This window comes from Nycticebus coucang, chromosome 12 (genome assembly GCF_027406575.1).
Source record: "Nycticebus coucang isolate mNycCou1 chromosome 12, mNycCou1.pri, whole genome shotgun sequence".
Lineage (NCBI taxonomy): Eukaryota > Metazoa > Chordata > Mammalia > Primates > Lorisidae > Nycticebus > Nycticebus coucang.
This window is the reverse complement of record NC_069791.1, coordinates 73,316,356-73,330,328: the sequence shown is the minus strand read 5'-3', so window position 1 is coordinate 73,330,328 and position 13,973 is coordinate 73,316,356. Positions and strand designations below refer to the sequence as shown.

General features: G+C 43.6%; 1 protein-coding gene across 3 annotated transcripts in view; it reads right to left on the bottom strand.

Moving 5' to 3' along the window:
- Window positions 1-13,973, bottom strand: part of HIP1 (huntingtin interacting protein 1) — a 175,144-nt gene that overhangs the window by 47,957 nt on the left and 113,214 nt on the right. For all 3 annotated transcript variants that reach the window (XM_053556195.1, XM_053556196.1, XM_053556197.1), the window contains exons 2-4: window positions 12,439-12,502; window positions 8,456-8,598; window positions 8,198-8,254 (exon numbers count right to left, since the gene is read on the bottom strand). In XM_053556195.1, the coding sequence (XP_053412170.1) occupies window positions 8,198-8,254; window positions 8,456-8,598; window positions 12,439-12,502 (264 nt within the window). The remainder of the gene's footprint in view (window positions 1-8,197; window positions 8,255-8,455; window positions 8,599-12,438; window positions 12,503-13,973) is intronic.

The window sequence follows — 13,973 nt, the reverse complement described above, 5'->3', positions numbered from 1 at the left end:
TAGTAACCAAATAGAAACTAACATTTTATAGCTACCTTATCTTTGATAAACCAAACAAGAACATACAGTGGGGGGAAAGAATCCTTATTCAATAAATGGTATTGGGAGAGCTGAAAACCACATGGAAAAGACTGAAACTTGACCCGCACCTCTCACCACTTACAAAAATTGATTCAAGATGGAGAAAAGATTTAAATCTATGGCATGAAACAATAAAAATCTTCAAAGAAAGTGTGGGGAAAACAGTTGAAGATATTGTCCTAGGGAGAGATTTTATGAAGAAGACTTCCGTGGCAATTGCAACAACAACAAAAATAAACAAATGGAACTTAATTAAATTGAAAAGCTTCTGTACAGCTAAGGGAACAACAACCAAAGAAAATAGACAACCTTCAGAATGGGAAAGGATATTTGCATATTATGAATTGGACAAAGCTTGATAATTAGGATCTATAGAGAACTGAAATTAATCAACAAAAAAAGACCCAACAATCCCATATGTCATTGGGCAAGAGACATGAACAGAACCTTCTCTAAAGAAGACAGATGAATGGCTAACAAATATGAAAAAATGCTTATTGTCCCTAATCATCACAGAAATGCAAATCAAAACTATCCTGAGATATCGCATAACCCCAGTGAGAATAGCCCATATCACAAAGTCTCAAAGCTGAGGATGCTGGCGTGGATATAGAGAGAAGGGAACACTTTTACACTGCTGGTGGGACTCCAAACTAATACCTTTTTGGAAGTAAGTATGCAGAATCCTCAAAGAACTCAAATTAGACCTCCCATTTGATCATGCAATCCCCTTACTGGGCATCTACCCAGAAGAAAAAGAAAATCCTTTTATTATAAGGACATTTGCACTAGACTGTTTATCACAGCTCAATTTACAATTGCCAAAATGTGGAAAGAGACTAAATCCCACCAACCTGGGAATGGATTAACGAGCTATGGTATATGTACACCATGGAATACTATTCAGCCACTAAAAATGATGGAGACTTTACATCTTTTATAACCTGGATGTAGGTGGACACATTCTTCTTAGTAAAGCATCACAAGAACGGAGAAGCAAGAATCCAATGTATTCAACACTAATAAGAAGGTAGATGAGCTAATACAAGGAGTAGGGTAGGGGAATGAGCAAGTGGAGAGAGGGGAGGAAGAGGGGGATGGGAGTTACAGAGTATAGCAGACCTCTTGGGGGCAGGACACAATTATAAGAGGGACTTTATCTAACAAATGCAATCAGGTAACCTAATTCTTTGTACCCTCAATGAATCCCAAACAATAAAAATAAAAAAATATATAAAAGAATTATAACTTGCCTACCCTTAGCAATCATAGTCTGGCTATGGGCTGTTTCCTTACGTTTCTCTGAGCACAATATAGAGAACCCACCTCCAGATGGATTCCAACAGACTAAAGGCATCTAGACTATGATAGGTAAGGGATCTGAAATGGGACCAATCCTAGCTGGTGGCAGAAGATGCCTTCCCATGGTGCCTGCTCATGCATCCAGGTCCCCTGCTGTCCTGGGTGCCTGGAAAGAAGGAAAATTAGCAGAGTGATATTGGCAACTCCCAGCCATTCACAAAAAAGGAGGGAAATGGGAGCATAAAGAACCCTTAAACTGAATAGCTGTGGCTCCCATTGAGTTTTGACTTCCATATTTTCTTTTAAGTGCCATCTGTATTTTCCAGAGTAGAATAAAGGAACCACATTGAACATGCCTGAAAAGGCACCAAAAGGAGGTAACGAATCAATGCCAGACATGGCAGTATATTCATAAGGCTTTAATTTTCTATGAACAAGAACATTTTATTAATTTTTCTATAATACTTACAGAAAAATACATTTTAAAATTATTTTATTAATTTTTCTGTAATACTTATAGAAAAATTCATTATAGAAAAATTGGAAAGTACAGAAAAAAAGGAGAAAAAATATTACTAACTATACTTAAAATAAAAATACACTGGGATCAACAAGCAAAAGATGGTCCTAACTTCCAGAAATGCTTACGCAAAGGTAAGAGACAGAACTACACAGGAAGAAAGACCTAAAGGAATTCCATTTTGGGTAACAAAGCAGGCTAGATACCTGGATTGATCTTCCCACTGAAAACTACTAAAAATACTGAGTAAAATATTAAAACTTCTTTTTGAAGGCATTTAATAGGTTAGCCACAGAGTTAAAAATCCTTAGGTCATGAACTGAATAAATACAGATACTCCACTTATCTGGAATAATGGGGTGAGCTGTGCCACACCAGGTGAATTGTGCTTTGATTTTCTAGGCCTCAATAGCCACATGGAGGCAGGATTCTGGCTCACGGAAGTTGAGGAGTCTCATGGAAGAGCCAAAAGACTGCCCCACTGGTGCAGAGAAGTAAAGGTAAATAACACACACACTGGCACTCTTGCATGGAGGAAGTCTCCCCTGAGGACTGTGAATAAAGTCCACAGCTTCAAATTACTGCTATGATTAGAGAGGGAAAAACTGCTGCTGAGAATAGGACCCATAAGCCAATCCCCAAGGGGATCTGCCCAGAATTCACAAAACCTTCAACTGAGAATTTAATTTAGAGTGATCTCAATGGAAGCAAATGCCAATTCTCTCTGGAGGAACCTGCCTCCATTAGGCTTCAAAGAATTCCCATAAGTAAAATTCCAAGGAAAATGAGCAGCTTACAGTAAAAAATAACTAAGCACAAAAAGAAACTATATAGCATGAACAAAATTCAACAGAATTGACAGAAACAGATCTCTAAGGATTTTAGATAATGGAATTATAAAAAGCAATATGAAATGACTATGTTTAATGTATCTGAAGAAATAAAGAGATTGTTTCAGAGTATATGGAGGACATAAGAAATTGTAAAGAACACCAAGCAGATTTGAAAACAAAAAAACAGAGCTTCAAGAAATGAAAACCCTAGTAACTAAAATTGAAAACCTTACGGAGAGATTTAACAACAGATTAGACTCAGCTGAAGAGGGAACAAATGAACTGAAAGCTAGATCCAGAATGCAGCAGAGACAAAAATGTAGAAAAAAACAAAATAGCAGTTTAGAGACATGGGGGACAGAGTGAGGCAGTCCAACATACGTCTCACTAAAGTCTCAAAAGGAAAAGATAGAATGAAGCAAAAGGCAGCAGAGGAAGGGGATGGGAGAGCTGGGTCATCAGACAGCATTCAGAGCCCTTCTTGAGCTTAGTTTTCATTTATTTACTTTTCTCCCTAGCTTTATTGAGGTAGAATTGACAAATAAAACTAATATTTCAGGTAAAAAAAACACAATGAAAACTTTTTTTTTTTTTTTGTAGAGACAGAGTCTCACTTTATGGCCCTCGGTAGAGTACCGTGGCCTCACCCAGCTCACAGCAATCTCCAACTCCTGGGCTTAAGCGATTCTCTTGCCTCAGCCTCCCGAGTAGCAATGAAAACGTTTTTTATATTTAATCAATATATGTTGTAGATTAAAATTTCCACAAAGTAACATTTAACATCAAGAGAAAAGGGGAGGCCGGGCATGGTGGCTCATGTGTGTAATTCTAGCACTCTGGGAGGCTGAGGTGAGTAGACTACTTGAGCTCATGAGTTCGAGACCAGTGTGAGCATAAGTGAAACCTCATCTCTAATAAAATAGAAAAACCAAGGCAAAGGATCACTCGAGCCCAGGAATTGGAGATTGCTGTGAGCTGTGACATCACAGCACTCTATCCAGGACGACAGCTTGAGACTCTGTCTCAAGAAAAAAAAAAGTCTGAGGTTGCTGTGAGCTATGATGCCACAGCACTCTACCCAGCGTGATAGTCAGACTTTGTTTAAAAAGAAAAAAAAAAGAGAGAGAGAGAGAAAAGGGTTAACAAACTAGTCCAAGGAATGAGATGTGGACAAGAACACCCAGATGGTCACTAAGGCAAGTCCTTGATTTTGGCAGAGCTTTCAGTGGCAGATGCTGGGTGCTGATCACAAGCAACAGCAAAATGGTATCTATTGAGACAGGTATATCTAGCTAGTAAAGTTCTGCTCTTTTTATGGCCCTTGAGAACTTTGGTGAGGGCTAATAGTACAGGGTTATGCCCCAATTTGGTTGGATGTAATCTCTGAACATCTTACCCTGTTGGCATGATGTCTTTGAAATGTAAGATGGAGGGCGGCGCCTGTGGCTCAGTCGGTAAGGCGCCAGCCCCATATGCCGAGGGTGGCGGGTTCAAACCCGGCCCCGGCCAAACTGCATCTAAAAAATAGCCGGGCGTTGTGGCGGGTGCCTGTAGTCCCAGCTACTCGGGAGGCTGAGGCAAGAGAATCGCTTAAGCCCAGGAGTTGGAAGTTGCTGTGAGCTGTGTGAGGCCACAGCACTCTACCGAGGGCCATAAAGTGAGACTCTGTCTGTACCAAAAAAAAAAAAAAGTAAGATGGAGTGTTTTTGTGAGATAGAGGGTCTTATGTCAAGGGTGCTTCATATAACCCTCCATGACTGTTTGGCTCTCATTATTTTGTCTTTCTCTGTCAGCTGCAGAAAGTCCATCTCGTCTGGAAAGACTGGAGTCTTATTTGTAGTTTTACTTCGCACTCCCAATTGCACGAAGTCCCAGATGCCCCTGCCAGGGAATGAGTTCCAGCTCTCTTGCCAGAAACAAGTTCAGTCATCTCCAGAGGCTAAACTTTGACCTCAAGTGCTAAGAAGTAAATCCTAATTCTCCCTTCCAGGTGCTAATTTCCAGTTTTTGGCTCCACAAACGGTGCTGTCTTGTAAATGTCTAGGTCTCAGGTACATTAGAACATGATCCTGGAAGACCAGCTTCTCTTGATAAGCCTCAGGCTGCTGAGGCTGAAGATGACATATCCAACCAGTCTGTTGTTGTCTTTGAAATAGTGATAATGACAGTGGGCCTTTGTCTCCTCCTGCAGCACACTACAAACAGTGCAGAAGGAGGGGACTTGCAGGCTGGCTTTCCCTGTCTAAGGCCTGCTCCTTTCAAATTACTATGTAGATGTTGCAGCATGAAGAAAGGTTTCTGATCCACAGCTGGGAGAAGGTTCCCTTCCTCTTTCACTTTGATATTCAAAAGCATAGCTTGATTTCATTGCTGAAGCTGCCAGGATCACTCCAGCCATCCAGGTCACTGGGAACCCTCTGTGTTTCCAGAGAATATGCAGTTCTACCATGAGGGTGCAGGAGGAGGCCTGCTCCGTGCTGTGGTTGGGAGATTTCCACCTGGTATTCCTGGAGGCTTCTAAGTGGATGACTTTGGATAGAAAACCCATTCTGTTTCCAGGTAGCAAACATTCTCTGCCGTTCTCTAAGTGGTAGTTTGGCTCTTTTGTTTTGAAACCAGTTGTTAATTACACACACAAGACAATGGATTTGATTGGCTAATTCTTCCCTTGTTGAAAAATTAGGGTAAGGATTCTGTTCAAACAACTATTGAAGTATTTGAAGGTCATCTGGTAAATTCATGTGTGGTCTGATTTTTCCTCTACTCCCTTTTATTCTTATTTCTTTTCTTTTTTTTTTTTTTTTCGTAGAGACAGAGTCACACTGTACCGCCCTCGGGTAGAGTGCCGTGGCGTCACACGGCTCACAGCAACCTCTAACTCTTGGGCTTACACGATTCTCTTGCCTCAGCCTCCGGAGCAGCTGGGACTACAGGTGCCCGCCACAACGCCCGGCTATTTTTTTGTTGCAGTTTGGCCGGGGCTGGGTTTGAACCCACCACCTTCGGCATATGGGGCCGGCGCCCTACTCACTGAGCCACAGGCGCCACCCTATTCTTATTTCTTTATCACTGTCTTTAATTAGAGATCCATTGGAAGCCATATCCAATCTCTACTCTAGCCTTTCAGAGCACAACACTGCTCTGGAATAGTTAAATCAATGAAAAAAAAAACCTTTTTTTTTTTTTTTTTTGAGACAGAGCCTCAAGCTGTCACCCTGGGTAGAGTGCCATGGCATCACAGCTCACAACAACCTCCAACTCCTGGGCTTAAGCGATTCTCTTGCCTCAGACTCCCAAGTAGCTGGGACTAAAGGTGCCTCCTACAATGCCCAGCTATTTTCTGCTTGTAGTTGTCATTGTTGTTTGGCAGGCCCAGGCTGGATTTGAACCCGCCAGCTCTGGTGTATGTGGCTGGCACCTTAGCTGCTTGAGCTACAGGTGCTGAGCCAATGAAAACTTTTTAACTGATATAAAAACCATAGATTTTTGAAGCCCAAAGAATCCAAAATAAATTCATTCCTAGACACATTCTAAGATCTTAAAATTGTTAGAGATAAAACACAGATTGGCTTCAAAGGAGCAATAGTGAATCTTATGACTTTATGAAAATAATGAAAGAGAGAAGTCAGTGAAGGGGTGGCGCTTTTGGCTCACTGGGTAGGGTGCCGGCCCCATATACTGAGGGTGGTGGGTTCAAACTCGGCCCCGGCCAAACTGCAACAAAAAAATAGCTGGGTGTTGTGGCAGGTGCCTGTAGTCTCAGCTACTTGGGAGGCAGAGGCAGGAGACTCGCTTGAGCCCAGGAGTTGGAGATTGCATAATAAAATATAAATATAAACATACCATGTATTATAATAAAATGTAAACAGTTAAACATTGTAAACAATGCCCAGTTAAAAGACAAAGGCTGTCATCTCCAATAAAAAAATGAAGAAAATCCCCAAATCCAATTAAATGCTATTTACAAGGGATATTTCTAAAACATAAGAATATAGGAAAGTTGAAAGTAAATAGATGGAGAAAGATATATCAGACAAATTCTAATAAAAAGGAAAAGATCTAAGCTTCACATGTTATAGTGAAAGCTTTCTGGTGTGTACTTGAAAGAGTTGGGGACACCTCTCAGCTTTGTTCAGGTAAGTAGCCTCATAACTTTAGGACAAGCTGCTTCTCTGCTTCTCTTTCTGGGCCCGTATTTCCTTGCTTGTGATAGGGAGATAGCACTACATAATTACTAACATTTTATGAGTGCAGCAGCTAAAGGTAGGACTTTGAGGGAAAATGGAAAAAGCCTTTACTGCCTAAAGCAGCAGTTCTCAACCTGTGGGTCGTGACCCATAGGAACTGTATTAAAGGGCCGCGGCATTAGGAATGTTGAGAATCACTGACCTTTAAGTAGTAGCTCTCAACTGGTAGGGGTAAAAGTTAAACCAGGAGGAGTCTTCAAAATGCAGATTACCCTCTCTGGGAGGTGAAGTAGGAGGACTGCTTGAGTTTAGGAGTTCGAGACCAGCCTGAACAAGAGTGAGACCCCATTTCTAAAAATAGAAAAATTAGGCAAGCATAGTGGTAGGCGCCTATAGACCCAGCTACTTGGGAGGCTGAGGCAGGAGGGTTGCTTGAGCCTAGCAGTTTGAGGTTGCTGGGAGCTGGGCTGAGGCCATGGCACTCTAGCATGGGTAACATAGACTTTGTCTTAAAAAAAAAAAAAAAAAAAAGCAAATTACCCCTCTCTATACCTCCTTGGACATACAGGGACATACAGGGTATAGAAACATTGATTCCAATATTGCCACCCACCTCCTCCCTCAGGAGGCACCGAGACCCTAGACAGGAAAACAAAGGTATTGGCATTAAGAATTGGGAATGTTGGCTTGGTGTCCGTAGCACAGTGGTTACGGTGCCAGCCATGTACCCCGAGGCTGGCGGGTTCAAAACTGGCCCGGGCCAGCTAAACAACGACAACTGTAACAAAAAATAGCCAGGTGTTGGGGTAGGCGCCTGTAGTCCCGGCTACTTGGGAGGCTGAGGCAAGAGAATCGCTTAAGCTCAAGAGTTTGAGGTTGCTATGAGCTATGACGCCACAGAACTCTACTGAAGATGATAAAGTGAGACTCCATCTCAAAAAGAATTGGGAATGCTAATCCTCAATGCTCTGTGACCCCCCAAGTAAGGACTGTGGCAATATGGGGATCTCAATGCCAAGACAGCTTTGTGATATGAGATTCTATTGGTAGGAAAAACTTCTCAGGCCCTGGGACTTCTCTGTAGCTTCCAGGGACCCTAGGTAAGATGGCAGACATTGTGGTACTATTGGGGCATCCTTAGTCCCTCCCTGGGCTCATGGGAGAACACTACACAAGCTGAGAGATGAGTATGTTCCATCCCCCAGCCCTTGTTAAGTAACCTCTGGGAGAGGAAGAGAAGGGGCAGATGGCTTCTGGGCCATCTCCAAACTCACCCACATCCTGCTCATGTCACTCAAATCATTCCTGTATCTCAGAGAGTCCTTCAGGACCTGGAAAGAGAAGAGAACAGCCCAGGAGAAAACAGGAGGGGAGGACAGAGGATAGGCAAAGACAGGCAAAGGGCATGGCGGGGAGCCTGAGCAAATCAAGCCACCTCTAATGGAAACCAAAGGCCAGGAAAAGTGGGGAGCGGACAGTAGCCTCTGTGGCCAGGCAGCCACTTTTCCCTCCCTGCTATCCAAAGAACTCACGTTGGGGTGTCCATCACGAAGGAGTTTGTGAAACACGTGGCAGAACTTCCAGCAGAGCACTGCATTACTGGAGAGTGGCAGCCGGTTGACCACAGACCAGAAGGTCTGAGCCCCTTTCTCATGGTGGGTGCCCAGTATGCATGGTGAGGCAGGTCATGGAAAACACAGGACAGGCCATGCCTCAGGCAGCCAGGTCTTGGGGTCAAGCTTGCACTTGGCCACTAGGAAGGGTCAAGCAGGGGGAAACACCACTGGAGCAAGGACACACTAATCTGTATGTCCATTCTGGCAATTTTTGGCAGATGGTAAGAAAATGTCTTCTTTTAATAAAATCCATATGATTAAACAATTTCTCTAGAGATGGAGTGTTTGAAAGAGGAATAACTTTTTTAAGCGACCTCTGGGCCACGGGTAGTCCAGTTTGTCCTTTCTTTGTGTGGGCTGAGTTGGGTCGAGGACCCTGGGGAATAATCATAACTAAAGTTAATAACCTGTTTCCCCCAAAATAAGACATATTCTGAAAATTAGACCTACTTACAGGAAAGATAAGGCGTCCCCTGAAAATAAGACCTAGCGCATCTTTGGGAGCACACCTTAAAATAAGACACTGTCTTATTTTCAGGGAAACAGGATAGCACATTCTGGTTTCTACAAGTTCTTTTTTCTTTCTTTTTTTTTTTTGAGACAGTCTTACTCAATCACACTCATCATTCACAGCAATCTCAAACTCCTGGGTTCAAGCCATCCTCTTGCCTTAGCCTCGCGCGTACCTGGAACTACAGGTGTTGACCACAATGCCTAGCTAGTTTTTCTATTTCTATTAGAGACAGGGTCTCACTCTTGCTTACGCTGGTCTCAAATTCCCGAGCTTAAGCAATCCACCTGCCTTGGCCTCCTAAAGTGCTAGGATTACAGGCATGAACCACCTCTCCTGGCCTCCAAGTTCTTTCTTATCCATCTGCCCTGACCCCTGTGGGGATCCTATATCCTGACCTCCTGCCCCCGTTATCCGTCTTTCAGGCAGCACCTCAGATTCTGCTATTTGGCCAACCACGTGTGTGCCTTGATGGCAGCAGTTCTTGTCTAAAATGCCCTTTCCGCAAACATGAGATGACTCAAATACCCCACCTCTGCTATAAGCCTTCCTGACTTTGCTGGGCAGCGCCTTCATCTTCTAACATCTTGAGCTCCATGTATGTGGAATTCTAGGGCTGCTTCTCTCCAGACTCAATTCCAAACATACCTACTACCCACAGACTGCCTGCCATGGATTGCAAGTGATAAATGTCCATCTGGCCTTGCATGATTCCGAGTGTAGCATTCCAGACCTCTGTTGCTAGTGAGCTCTTTCTGGTTGAGTAGAGGGTTTCCACGTGTCTTGTGCAATTGTGTGCTTAAACAGCCTTCACGGAACTTTAGGCTTCTTTATTATTGCTCAGGGATAGTGTCATTTAGGGCAGAAAGACTTGCTTCTGGTCAGAAACTAATGACTCATCCAGAGCACATGCTTGGATGTGAATGGTACCATAAAATTGCTTCATTAGAGGAAATTTTCATTTTAGGTAGGCATGCATGGACTTTTGGATCTGGAAGCTGAAGTCAGCTTTCAAGCTGGGAGGATTTCTAAAATAACTTGTGGGTCCACCTAAAGCACAGACCCCTCAGACTCATAGAAAGCAGTGAGAGCAGGGCAGGCCCAGCCTCCATGTACCGACTTCTCACAGCTGAGAGTGCTGAGAGAGCAGCTTGTTAAACAGCAGCCAGATCATGGGCAGAGCCAGAAAGTCACCTTGACTTTCAAAGAGAAAAGGAGGTCTTTCTGTCTCTTTGACTTTATAAGGATTTTTATGCCACCAATGTACGTCAAGCATTGTAAAAGGCACTTAGAGAGGAAAAAATGAGAAAATAAGAAATAAAAATAAGACTTAGTCCCTGGCTCTCCAGGAGCAGATAACAAGGAAGGGACTAATGTGTTCATTAATTAGGCATCTGTAACAAATGAGTGTCTGAACATTTCCGAAGTCGTACTTACTAAATAGTAGAACCTTCAGAGTTGACCACCTCCCTGCACTGACCATCTCCTTAAGTTGACCTAATTTTCATAGACTGGATAGGCAACACATGTACTCGATGTAAGTTCCTTATGTTGACAACCTTACGTTTGTTACAGTTTTTTACAGTCCCTTGGGTGTCAACGTATAGAAGTTCTACTGTACTTATTCAGTTGGTATCTAGGAGAGCTGATAAAAGAACTGATGAAGAATAAATGTTTTGTGCTATTTTTAGGTATTTAAAACTCTACCGTATGGAGTTGATCTTTTCAATATTTATCTACCATTTAGAAATCGTGAATCAGAGGACTCAAAGAATGTCAGAGATGAGGCTTGGCGCCTGTGGCTCAAGCGGCTAAGGCGCCAGCCATATACACCTGAGCAGGCAGGTTTGAATCCAGCTCGGGCCTGCCAAACAACAATGACGGCTGCAACCAAAAAATAGCCGGGCATTGTGGCGGGCGCCTGTAGTCCCAGCTACTTGGGAGGTGGAGGCAGGAGAATTGCAATTGCTTGAGCCCAGGAGGTGGAGGTTGCTGTGAGCTGTGATGCCACCACACTCTACCCAGGCTGACAGCGTGAGGCTGTCTCAAAAAAAAAGAACGTCTGAGTTGGAATGTTCAATTTTTGAAATCTTCTTTGGCCAAGGCTTCCGTTTAACAGAATAGTGACCTAAGGCTCAGGAAGGCCCCACTCAAAGTCTCCAGACTGAGTCCAGGAGCTCCAGAGGTGGGATTTTAGAAACTCCTTCCAGAGTCCCTTTCCTTACCCCTAGGTAGGCTCCTTCGCAGCACACGACATGGTTCTGCCCCTGCACAACTGTCTATCTTCATATATCACATCAGACTGACAACAAATTCTCAGCAGGCAGAGTTTAGAACTGAGTTTCCGAGAAAATCAATTGGGCCACTTAAAGTCTTTCCTGGTTTGGTTTTAATCATGGCAAAGATAGCAAACGTGATGCAGTAAAGCAAGGGGAGTGTGCCTTTCTGGAGCAAAAAGAGTGAGACCCAGCTAGGCCCAATGTCAGGCCAGGATTCAGGGTTACCCGAGGGAGACCTGATAGCCCTCATCCTATAGTAGATCCCTAATTCCTGCCAAAGCATCCTATAACTAAAGGCAAGCTGTTTTCAGGCCAGCAAAAAGCAGTTTATACACCTGCTAGGTGATGCTGGGATTCCCTGACCATCTCCTTGAGGAGTCTCCTCCAGGGACTGAGGCTGGGTAGCTTTCAGGACACATTGTTCTGATATGAACCACTGTGACATAGCACCCAACAGCCTGGGCAAAGAGAAGCTTCTCATCTCGGATAGAGGCCTAACCTCCATGTGCCTGGAACTCCACCTTGTTCTTCCTAGCACACAGAGATAAAGGCGACCCCCTCTCCCCAGCCTCTCTTCTTCAGCCTTTGGGGAATAAGCTTTTCTGCTCTGGGACTTTACACCAAGAGCCCCTGCCTCCATCCTGGCTTAAGGCCAATCAATCACTAAAGCTGAGATTTTTTTTTTTTTGCCACAATTCAAGCTCAGAAAAGGAAAGGATTGTGTCCTCAGGAGAGTGGTCACTGTGGCCCTGTAGGCAAAGTAGAGAACTAGAGGGCTTTGATATAACACAGGTGAAAGTGACTTTCAAATGACTTCAAGATGCTGAAAAGCTTAAATCCTCCAGGAGAGGAGCAGGATCTTTGGCAGGTTGAAAGAAATGGGGTCGATGGCCTCTTTGGTCCCTGCTACCGTGACAGTCTGTGTTTTCTACAGCCAGTGCTCCCCGAGAGCCTGCTGCTATCCATGGAAGCTGCTCAAACCTGCGGGTCCTGGCTTGTGTGAGGGTGCCCCTTCCTCTAGCTGAGCAAGGGAGCCTTGCCCTGACCTCAGTCTCCACAATCCGACCCCGCTTCAGGGCCAGTCTTCCAAGCAACATCCAAAAGGATATTTCTGGCATGTTTTTCCTTCACAGCCACTTCCTGCGTATTAATGGCCTTATTGATGCTGACAGTCTGAAAAACAAGAGGGAGGGGGAAGGGACAGGAGTGGGAGATGAATAAGTTTCTGACGGTAGCTGAGACCCTCCCAGACACCCACCCCCTTCTCCTCCTCCAATGATCCTCTGATTGAGCCCCCTGCCCCTTGGATGGCCAGTCCCTCTGTGGGCACCCAGCTGGAGGCAGAGGTGGGCAGCGCTCCCAGGCCAGCTGGCTGGGCTGTTCTAAGGGAGCAGGCTTCACTGCCTGGCATTGGCTGTGCCCAGCTGCTGCACCCGCCTGCCACTCACTCCCTTGGCACAACAACATGGCAATTAAAGCCCGCACAGAGACGCTTTTCATCCCCCAGGGAAACATTATTTCTCCTGGAGCAGTAGGAAAAAGCACAGAGATCAGGGAGCAACTATGGCCTGAGACCATCCAGCTGCCCCTGTCTCCTCTCTATCCCTTCCACTGAGCCTTCCCTGGCTGGCCAGGGCCAGCAGTGACCACTGAGTCTCTTGGGCATTTTCTAACTTCTAAGCAAATTTCCTTTTACTTCCTTCATTACATCAAAGGACATTAAAAGTACTCCCTCCTTTCCAGATGTTTTAAAAATCATAACTCCCTTTCCATTTAGCAAAGCACATATGCATATGAATATCATTTACACAAACACAGAAACAGGACCATACCATGCAGGCTGTTTTCTTAAGTGCAGGTTTTTTCCTTTTTCTGTTTTGTTCACTTCCTTTCTACAAATGTCATTCTACCCCTAACTCATGTTAACAGCCTGTTATGTAACACACACACACACACACACACACACACACACTGTGCACAGATGCACACAAATACCTATATACCAAAGGGATTAATTTTGCCTTTGTTCTCTAAAAATGGGATTGCCATGTATAGACTTTTCTTTTCTTTTTTTTTTTATTGTTGGGGATTCATTGTGGGTACAATAAGCCAGGTTACACTGATTGCAATTGTTAGGTAAAGTCCCTCTTGCTGTATAGACTTTTCTATATCTTGCTTTTCTCACTTGAAAAGATCTCATGGAAAATTCTCCAAGTGGACTGTAAAAACTCCAGTTCATTCTTTAAAAAGATAACATACTATCCCATTATGTGGCTGGATGTGATTTATACAAGCATTCCTACACTGGTAGGCAATCGATTTATTTCCAGGGTTTTTTTGTCTCCACCAAAACCATTTTAGTAAACACTCTTATATATAGATCTTTATTAACTGATGCTTTTATTTCCAAGGAATAGATTCTTAGGAGTGAGATCTGTGGAGTCAAAGTTGTTTTTTTTTTTTTTTTTAAATTTTTCATTATGGAAAAGCCCAAACATATATAAATATGAAGACTAGTCTAATAAACCCTCAGGTAGCCTCCAGCACAAACCATTATGAACTTGTGGCCAAACGTGTTTCCTATGAAAGAGGGGTGAGCAAATATTTGCTATAAAGTAAATATTTGCCAGTTAGTAAATATTTT